This window comes from Amphiura filiformis, chromosome 1 (assembly GCF_039555335.1).
Source record: "Amphiura filiformis chromosome 1, Afil_fr2py, whole genome shotgun sequence".
NCBI classification, from domain to species: Eukaryota; Metazoa; Echinodermata; class Ophiuroidea; order Amphilepidida; family Amphiuridae; genus Amphiura; species Amphiura filiformis.
In genome coordinates this window covers 94,795,882-94,807,021 of record NC_092628.1, presented here as the reverse complement: position 1 = coordinate 94,807,021, position 11,140 = coordinate 94,795,882, and the positions used below count along the sequence as shown (strand labels likewise).

At 37.7% G+C, this 11,140-nt stretch overlaps 1 protein-coding gene across 1 annotated transcript; it reads right to left on the bottom strand.

Annotated features, from left to right (window-relative positions):
* Positions 1 to 834: 834 nt before the first annotated feature.
* On the bottom strand, positions 835 to 2,277 carry LOC140164503 (uncharacterized). Its single transcript, XM_072187801.1, has one exon. The coding sequence runs from the start codon at positions 2,275 to 2,277 to the stop codon at positions 835 to 837; it is 1,443 nt and encodes a 480-aa protein (XP_072043902.1).
* Positions 2,278 to 11,140: the final 8,863 nt, after the last annotated feature.

Below are 11,140 nucleotides of genomic sequence, written 5' to 3'. Positions count from 1 at the left end.
TCATTTATATAGATCAAAAATCCAGTGGTCCTGTGACTGTACCTTGTGGTGCGCTGGAAGTGACTTGCTTGGTTTCAGATGTGATCCCATCGCAAACAACTCTTTGTGTTCTTTCTGTTAAAAAGTAGCGAATCCATTTTGCAGATTCCCTCGGATTCCGTAGAAATCTAGCTTACTAAGCAGACGTTCGTGCGGCACTTTATCGAATGCCTTTTTGAAATCTAGAATAGCCATGTGTACAGTTTCTCCCTCTTCCATACTTTTTGTCAGATCATTCAATGTCAGTATTAACTGGGTCTCTGTTGAATGCTTGGCCCGAAACCATGCTGGTTATCAACTAGAATATTATGCTCTCCAGATGATCCATGATGTGCGAATGCACTATGTGCTCTAATATTTTGCACACAACACTTGTTAAGGAGACAGGTCTATAGTTACTTGGTTTAGCCCTGTCACCTTTTTTTTAATTATAGGACATATGTCTGCCTGTCTCCACTGTGTTGGAAGAAAACCCTCATCTATAGACTGCTGAAATAATTTGGTGAGAACCGGAGCCAGTTGCTCTGCCATCATTCTCAACATCCACGGGAATATTCCATCTGGACCCGGTGCTTTATTTGGTTTGAGTTTCAGCAGTTGCTTCTTGACTCCTTCCTCATGAATGACCAAATTCGGGATATTTGTTATGTTGCTTTCCCAAGTGACGGATGTGACTTTTATCCTCTTGCGTGAATACACTGCAGAACTGGTTGTTGAGTGCTTCCGCCTTTTCCTTGCTGTCTGTTAAAAGTTTGTTGTCAACCTTCAGGTCTGCCACTCCATTATCTTCTTTCCTCAAACTTTTATGAAAGTCCAGAAAGCCTTAGGATCTTCCTTGACCGCTGACCCCAGATCATTATTGATATACTCCCATCTTGTCTTATTGAGAGCTCTTCTACATTCCTTTTTGTACTCCCTGTATGTCTCCCAATCTTTTGCTTGGCCACTTTGCTTTGCCTTGTTGTACAGCCTCTGTTTCCTTCTTGTTCTTCTCCGACTCTTTCTGTCAAACCATGGCAGATCATTTCTTGTTGATTTCACTTTAGTAGGAACATTTTCTTCCACCGTTCTTTTGATTTCCTTTTCAAGATGATTCCATTTGTCCTGCACCGTCAAGTCATCAAGATCTGCAAAGGTCTTTTGGTATTCTCCCATTTCTTGTCTGATCTTCTCTTCATTGGCTTTTTTCCTGATGTAAATTCTTCTCCTGGGTTGTTTGGGCCGTTTAATAACAAGGTTCAGAACAGTGCTTACCATGTCATGATCTCCCACACCAGGTTCCACTTTGGTGTGATTGACAATGTTGGTATTATTTGTGAAAACTAAGTCTAGGATGCTGTCTCCCCTAGTTGGTTCTGTAACCATCTGCTGCATATTGTATTGCACTGACAGATCCAACAACTTCTCTGCAGCTGCTTTAGATGCATAGTGATCTGGTATCACTGTATTTGTTTCCCAATCAATGTTACCTTGGTTAAAGTCTCCTGTCACTATTATGTCACAAGTCCTTGGTTTTGCATTAATCTTTTCAATAGCTTCCCTCATGCCATCAATCTGTGTTATGTCCGAGTGATTTGGTTTATAAATAACACCAAATATTATTGGTCTCCTCCCTTTAATGTTAACTTGACACCATAGGTTTTCCCCTTCACTTTCTAGATCTAACTTTCTAGAAACTGCAAGGTCTTTCCTGTATACAAGCAGAACTCCTCCATGACTGTCCCCTTTTCTGTCACGTCTCAAGATCATATAACCTTGTGGCACTATTTCTGTGTTTAGGATATTTCCATTTAACCATGTTTCGGTACCAACTATGATGTCCGGTTTGTAATCCTCAACTATTGCATACCATTCAGCAATCTTGTTTTTTATGCTCTGAAAATTGATTGTAAGGAACTTCAGATTGTTTTGATTCTTCCTCACTTTTGTTGGTGAGGAACAAGTCCGATTAGTCTGATTTCCTCCACTTTCACGACTTGGTGAACCTAAGCTGCTATCTGCTTCGCTCGAGCTGCAACCAGAGGTGTCAGGGCTGTTATCTTTTGTTTCAATATAGTCACAAATTGGGCACACATAAGCAAATGTGGTACCCATAAGTCTGTCATAGTCCATATTGTCAATTCCACCACAATGATTGTGTGTCCAGGAGCCACACTTATAACAATCCATGCCTCTTTGGCCATTTAGAACTGGGTCTTGGCACATAGTACACGGGCTGCACAGTTGTTGCAATACCATTCTTTCTCACTACACCTCCACTGTTTGTAATCCTTCATCGGCATTGCAATGCAGGTAATATCGTCCAATATCTGCAGTCACTACACTGAACTCTCAGTTTTCTATCTGTTCCTCCTCTATTGCAAATTTGGCAAAAGTAGTCACTACCCACTTCTTTTTGTATTGTTGTATCTGGATCTTGACTCTTTGTGCGCGGAATTGCGCAGTTGCTGCAATACCAGTCTTTCTCATTACACCTCCACAGTTGGTAATCTTTCACCGACATTCCAATGCAGTTGATATGCGTCCATTCTCTGCAATGGCTACATTGTACTCTTAATTTCTTATCCATACCTCCGCTATTGCAAATCTGACAGCAGTAATCTGTAGGCCCTGGGTTTACACTAATATCTCCTGCCAAGATGATGATTATGAAAAGTCCCAAATGACTTTTGGCTTTCGGTAGCATTTTTGCTCTCCTATAGTTATATTTCAAACCTGTCATATTCACAAACAAGGATGCATGATCCTCACAATCTACCCTTAGACTGTTGAATTCTGTTTGAAGAACCAAACCAATACCAATACCCAATTTCTCTTTCTCCCCTCTTCCTTCTGTCCGTTTCACAAGCAAGACTAACAAGATGAAGTAACTCACCACTCTTTGCACCTTCATACTTGGTTGTAGGCAACAATCTATTTAATCTGGTAGATGGTCTGATGACTTATGTAAAAGTCTTTGGTTGAAATCCAATACCAGTGACGGTAGATACTGTTGGGTGATCAGCTATGTTTTTATATTTATCACAAACAAAGTCACAAAATAAATTACGTACTTCAATAAAAAAGCTCTCTTCACCCGAAATTCCAAAGTTAATTCTCCACTTCAGTTTGGTATTCCACTACGTAGTAGAGAGCACTCAGCTGCACATGTATTTTTTATAAAAACATCAATTTGACTTCACTGTTGCACCAAACACAAAGAGCACTGTTTATAAAATATCACATCCATAAATAGTTCCGCTAACTGCATACACATCAATATTAAAAAGTTAAAAGTTAAAACCATCAAACACACTGGTAATTTCTAGTTCAATAAATTGCACTGCTTCTGGTATCCTCCGATGATGCAAGCACTCCAGTGATTGCACTCACTTAATTTTTGTTTGGCGTTCTACTATTTCTACACATTGACATCGAATGTAAACAATAAAAGTTGATCACGATTACTCAATATCTGCACTGCATGTACTCGTAATGTCCACGAATACATATACTGCTACTCTGGAACGGGTCCTGTTGTTCTTCTGCACCGCCAATACATCTAATTTTACTCATGGACGCCAAATATTCACAAATATTCACTGCACCAGTTTCACATTAATTTTGCACTGTCTTCATAAAACATACACTTAACATCAAGTTCAATATCTGCTCCTTCCTGTTGTTTTATACTGCTACAGTCGTTTTCTGCTTGTCGTCTGCTACATACACTTCACTGCTGAATGTGCACATCAAAACACAAGTATCGGAAATGTTTATTGCACTTTCTATACTACTCACTATGTAAACGAAACACTACTTTTCGCAGTAAAATTTATTCTGCTGTGCTACATCAAATTCACAATTGCACCCACCATGTAATCTAACGAGCTGCTTTCTGCTGATGTATATACTGCTACTCTGGAACTAGTCCTTCTGTTCTTCTGTACCTCCAATACATCTAATTTTACTCATGAGCGTCAATGTCAACAACTATTCACTGCACCAATAAGTTCACATAGATTTTGCACTGTCTTCACAAAATAAACACCTTTACTTCTGCTCCGTATACATTTAAACAATAAATCACAGATTGCACCACATCAAGTTCACATATAATTATTTCCTCTGTAGTCCCTGCAAACAATAGCTAGAAAAGGTCACTGCACTACTTGTACATCTAATTCACGAACACATGTATCAATAAAATTTTGACGCCACTTCTGTTGGTTCCTCCAATGCTGCTGTTAGGTTAGTACCGATGCACATCAATTTTCACAACATGACTACTTCATCTCAATGTCAACATCAAATTACAAACACAATTACTCACTTCTTCCAATTCCTTCTTTCCGTTCTGCCGGATGCTGCTACAGCTACATGCACATCAATATCAAAAAGTTACAATCACTATTCACTACTACTTCGTGCACTTCATCACTTTACATCAACAACAACTTCACTTTTCTGTTTGATAAACTGAGGCTTTTGATTTACGCTGCACAACAATTATATCAAACTGCGAGTCAATGATTTACTTGAATACAACACTTTACAGCTGTTTTACCGGCGCTCTTGTCACGTGTCCACTTTGTTGACATCGGCTCACGTACTTCTCAATCCGGGCCCTGGTGTAAATTCGGCTCTTCGGCACTCTCGGTAATTTTCGCAAGTCTATGACGTCAATAAGATGGCGCTGATGCTAATAATGAAGATTTGCTTTGTTTTTAAATTGAATTGTTGCTAACATCAAATATTGCACAAATGCCATACATCATAAATAAGTTAAAACATGAAGATACAAATATAAAGTTTAATAATATTGCCACTTAGCGTGTTTGATGAGCTGGGTCCACTCCCGGAGATCCACTGGTTGATTTCTTCTCAGTGCCACGCCCACTTCTTTTCCCGTATTTGCGATGTAAATTCCTCTATCTTCTCTCTAAATTCCTCCAGACTGGTTTAATTTAAAACATATACTCTTCTTAAACTACATGTATGGTAGAACGATGGTAGAAAATGATGGCTTGATTGGTAAAATATGATAAGAACCACTTCTGGTCTCCCCTTTCAAATTTTCCCGCCGTTGTACCCAGTTGTTGAATTCTGATCCTTTCTCTCCACGACACAAGTGCGGCGTCCAAAACACGTCAAAATTCTCTCTCCTTCACAAGAAATTTCTCTTAAAGGTGATATAGGATACCGAGGGTAATAATCCACTGTGTATTTGCCCTCAAATTTGTAAAAGTTAAAGCAAAACTTTGCTTTTAATTGCTGAGATACCGGAGCAGATGAGAGACACGTCTTGCACCTCCGACGACCAGACCCAACCTTTTCTTTTGGTCGTTATATGACTATCATTTGGGGACTGAGTTGTTATGATATATCTTCCGAGGTGCAATTTCAAACAATAGCTGGGGATTAGTGGGGCAGAGGTTATCTATTGAATCCTTTCATGACCACTGAAGCATAGTCAAGTCTAGACACAGACTTTAACTTAGGTACATATTTCGAGGTGCATAACAAACACCAAATTGGTGTCATAACAAACACCAAATTGGTGTCGATGACCTGACATGCATGCATTCTTTTGTCGAGAGTTCACATGGTCTTTCAATTTGTGCCGAGTGTCCTTGGCAGACTTGACTATGCTTCAGTGGTCATGAAAGGATTCAATAGATAACCTCTGCCCCACTAATCCCCAGCTATTGTCTGAAATTGCACCTCGGAAGATATATTATAACAACTCAGTCTCTCAAATGATAGTCATATAACGACCAAAGGATAAATGACTGACTATCATTGAGGACTGAGTTCCGCACTCCGCAGTCTAAGTCAAGTCTGCCAAGGACACTCGGCACGAATTGAAAGACCATGTCAATTCCTGACAAAGGACATGATGAGGGAATGCATGCATGTCAAAGGTCATACGACACCAAATTGGTGTTTGTTATTCTCCTCGAAATTAGTACCTTAAAGTCTATGTCTGGCATGTAATGTATTTTAAAATTATTATTCATGTATTATAGTATATAGATTTTTTTTTGAAATTTCCAAAATTCTTTAAAAGATTTCTCTTTATTTAGCAATAAAAAATAGCAAATTCAATGAAATGGGGCGAAATATAAAAGTTTGCAATTAAAACGTTAATTTTAAACACATGCATTCATATCATTATCATTGACATTATGTGACACGATCAAGGGAAATGAGTCTCTAATAGGTCGTGTGTCATGAATTGGGGGCCAAATGCGATACATGCTCAAAATTAGAAAAATAATCGGGGGATTCATGCTTTCACACAAAAATGATTATAATTCATCTCATGTTTGTCAGAAACCTACAATTGTTATATCATCATCAGGCTTCCCGTTAGTGTGCGTCATTGGTTTTGCGTCCAGACGCGTATTTTACAAATTTGGACACAAGTTCACATGGCTAATCAAGTATTTTGCGTCCATGTCACATGCATGTGGACGCAGACAAAACTTCGAAATCTAATCATCAATTGATGATAAATTAAAATACGAAATTTTTATTCTTTTATATTTTTAAGGGCTGGGGTATGAACGTTTGGACAGTATTTATTTTGGGACATTAGAGCACATCAGACATATCGAATTGCATTCTGAATACGAAGAATGTCATTCTGATATCAAATAATTTTGAATTTTGAAATTCGCAATTTAATACACATTTTATGGCAAGTCATTAAAAATTGATATTTTTGATATTTTTAAACAGTACTTGAAGTAAACTTTATAAATCTGATGATTTATACTTAAAGTGTATGTAGGTGGGTTGAAAAGCCGACGATCAATTGAAAATTTTGACCTTTCGTATCAGGGTTCGCAGGATTTTGCCGCAGGTGGAAAAAACCGTGGTTTTAACCGCGGTTTTAACCACTTGGCAAAAACAGTTTTTGCCAGTTTTTGCCGGCAAAAATGGCAAAAACTAAAAAAGTGATTTATAGTTCAGTTTTTTCATCTCAAAACAAATTATTAAGTTACAAAAATAAGTTCCCGAGTGTAACAAGGCCAGATTTTGTAATTATAAGCAATATATTAAGAAATTAAAGGCATGCATTTTCATTGCTCAAGTGCATTTAACCGAAATGTGGCATGTATAAAATTCAAAACTTTTTCATTTCAAGGACTTGATGAGACAAAAAATATGTTGAATAATTCATTAAAAGTTTTGTGTTACTGTTTATGAGCTTTCTGTGCCACTTTTTAATATTTGAGTGACTATATGTGAGTTTTTGCCATTTTTTTCCTTTTTTTCTGGTTTAAACTAGGCAAAAACTGGCAAAAACAGTTTTTGCCAGGTTTTTGCCACTTTGCCGGCAAAAACAGGTTTTTGCCGGCAAAAACCGAACCCTGTTTCGTATTGAAGATATGGATTTTTTTTTCCCAAAACACCAAAAAAAATTAGGTCTATTTGGGAAAAAATCCATATCTTCAATATGAAAGGTCAAAATTTTCAATTGACCGTCGGCTTTTCCTCCCTGCTACATACACTTTAGGCCCATTCCATGTCAACTCCAGGGATGTGCACCGCAGCACCTCTTCAATTTTTTCTTTTTTGTGTGGTGGTAGATATTGATGAGAAAGTAAAATCCGAAAATTTGAGCTTCATACTCCATTTCGTTTTCCGTGGCATCAATTTGAAATTTAGAGGGTCAGCGTAAAAATGTGTGCATAGCAAAGCGATGTTTGGAGGTCCATGAATGTATAAAGGAAACCATTTACAACTTTGAAAAGTATGTATCCTGGGGCTTATTTGTCAGAATTCAAATCTGGCATCAGAAAACTTGACAACTCCTTTACATAAAAGATATAGGGCCCTCAAAATGCAACTGTCCATCCGGGACCAACTTTGGGGGGGTCAAAACAAAAAATGTAAAAATAATTTTATGGTCCATTTTTTTGCTAGTCAGAGCCCTTTGGTAGGACATTACTCTGATAACCAATATTGAGTCCTATTAGAATATTTTAGCTGAGATATTACCCATGCAAAACCCCAATTGTACTTTTGTAGTTTTGACCCCCCTGAAAACCAATGTCAGGCATTTTGATCCACCATCAATCAGGTATTTGAAAGTATGTCCTTGGACAACATTTCTGATGAGATTTGCTTTGGGACTCAAATAAGCTTCAACACATCAGAAGGTTTGCATTCTTTCCAAAGTTGTAATGGTTACAACTCTATTATATATTTATGGACCTCCAACGTTGTCCAGGACATATCTTCAACATACCTGAAGTTGATGGTGGGCAAAAACATTGGTTTTTTACGTACAATTGATCTCCCCTAAATTTCAAATTGATGCCACGGAAAACTAAATGAAGTATGAAGCTCAAATTTTCGGAATTTTACTTTCTCATCAATATCTACCACCACACAAAAAAAGAAAAAAATTGAAGAGGTGCTGCGGTGCACATCCCTGGAGTTGACATGGAATGGGTCTTTAAGAATATATCATTAGATTTATATAATTTACTTGAGGACTGTTATATATCAAAATTGAAAAATATCAAATTTTTATAATTTGTCATAAAATTTGTATTATATTGTGATTTTCAAAAAATGAAAATTATTTGATATCAGAAAGACATGCTTCGTATTCAGAATGCAATTCGATAGGTCTGAGGTGCTCTCATGTGCCACAAAAATACACTTTTTGCAAGCTTTCCGATCGATCGCTGTTTGATGGGAAAGTCCCCATTGATGCTTTGTTTACAAAGCATGCTGGACTGACGACGTGCGGCTAAGGCCAAAAAAAAAAAAGGTTTGTCTCACGAACCAGCTGCAAGCATAAGTATGTGAAAGCGATACAGCAGCGTTTGTCACGCGCTGACCGCCTTTTTAAAGGTTTTTTTTTTTCCCCCGATTTTTCCGGTTCCCGATAGTTCGACCAACGTAGTAAAAATGAGTTCCTCAATGTCAGAAAACCATCGAAAATGTCAGGCAGCGCGTATGCCATTAGTGTTGCAGATAGCCCGTAACCCACACCGTAGCCTCAGTCTCGCTAGTTTCACGCCATCCTTGCAACGGCACGGAGCGTAAAGCCGACGAAGCAAAGTGGATGCAATATAAAAGCTCTAGGAAGGCAAATAAAATACAGTTGCAGAATATTAACATTGTAAATTTGTTGCTTCTCTTTCATTGTAAGACCACTTGTAGTTTTCCAATACCTGTCTTGTGATTTTGTGTCTCAGGCTAAAAAAAAACAAAAACAAAAAAAAAACCGCATTAGCATAGCTTCTAAACCAAAAAAAAAAAAAAAAAAAAAAAGCATAGCACTTAGCTTTTTTGGCAAATGTTCGTGAGACAAACCTTTTTTTTTTTTTTTTGGCCTAACGTGAGTTAATGTTTGTTTAATTATTTATCACAAGCTGACAATATTCAGTTTTTAATGTTTTAAGTTTATTTTCTCATAAATAATCTACGTTTCCTTTATTAATATTATTGTTACGATGAATAAAAGCAATTTTAAAGACAAAATCCAAATGGTAACCTTTTTTTTGTATTATTTGTGGCAGCGCGTGTTTTAGCTTTATATAGCATCAACAACACGTTTTAAAATTAAAGAAACCTGGAAGTAAAAGTACGAAAATTTGCGCATGTTTTTGCAGCTGTTTCTGAGCACGTTTCGGACCAAAACTGACACAGAAATAGCGATTGGAGATGGAATATCACGGTGAAAATGGACTTTTATTTTATCAATTTGATGAAGTGTATAATACCCGGGGTACAGGTATGTGTGTTAGTGTAGGGATTCGTATTCGTCCACTTATCCTGTAGGAAATGGAAGTACGTTCATTATTTTAAGAGATACGCGAATGGGCCTACAATCCATCTAGGTTCGGTTATCTTGATCTGGATAGACAAGCGTGTGACTTGATCGAAAAGCGTTAAGACAACATTTTGTTATTACTGTCGAGATACCTCTCTTTTATTAACGATGGGCATTCAGGATCGATGTGCAAATCATCCTGGCCCGAGCCTTAATGTTTAATAAGACGAGTTCTCAGTGTACTTCTCCTGCCTATAGAATCATGCCATATCGAAACCTGTTAACTTCTACATAGTTCACTATCAGCTTTAATTACCAACTCACTTCCCAGTGATGGTCTTAGCTCATTCTCTGTTGAATAGCTACACACAACTCTCACTCTACTGTCTGTGTATAATGGCATATTCTCCAAAGGAGAGGGCAGTAGCACTGAAAACACGTGGACTTAGCTAAGAGTATTAAAATGTCGACACATCATTTTCTTCCGAATCTGAACTATGTACGACCTATCTTATCCAGGTACTTCTTATATGAAGGATTATTACATCACTTCACGGCCTGAGGAAATTGGTCCTCCAATTTAAAAGAGGAAAGAAAATCAATTAATTTGGTGTACCTGGCAGTTGTCTTTACATAATTAGATTCGACTCACTGAGTGTGTCACCTGAAAGAAAACACAGTATGACCATGTGAAAAACAAATAGTTCAATTTCTGCATGATGGTTGACTGCTACTGAAGAATCTCTGACGTGTGGCTGGCACACGACTGCAAAGGTCAATTCAAGTGTAGGGTACGCGAAGGAATGTTATCAACCAATGTTTACATTATGAAAGTTCGCTGAACTGTTGCAGCACTATAAATAAACACGGTGTCCTTGCGTGAAACCAACTGAAGAAATTTCAATTCATATAATGTTTGACTGACTGCAGTGACCTCTTTCATGAGTCCTGTAAGTCGCGACAAGAAGAAACATTTTACGTACACAGCTTTGCTTGTATTGATATTGTAGAAATGCATCGCGGATCACAGTTGACTATTAAGGCAATTTCTGTCCTTATAAGGCAATAAATGTTTGTGACCGAAGAGTTCAAGATGCCACCAAAACAAGTTGTGAGCAAGGGCACCAACAGCCAAGGATACATATACACCCAACAATTAAAAATAGTTTGTTTAATGTTCTGGGTGTTGTACACAGTTTTCCTTTTGTAAACTGACGTAGAAGGTAGGCATGATGGAAGAGAAGAAGACACAGATTCCGCTGTGTTGCATTTGAGATAGGTAATGGACAAATTATTACCTCTCTGAACATAAAATTGTTTCTT

Excerpts from the sequence above, each read along its gene's own strand:
- LOC140164503 (XM_072187801.1), bottom strand. The coding sequence starts at position 2,277 with ATGGTATTGCAACAACTGTGCAGCCCGTGTACTATGTGCCAAGACCCA.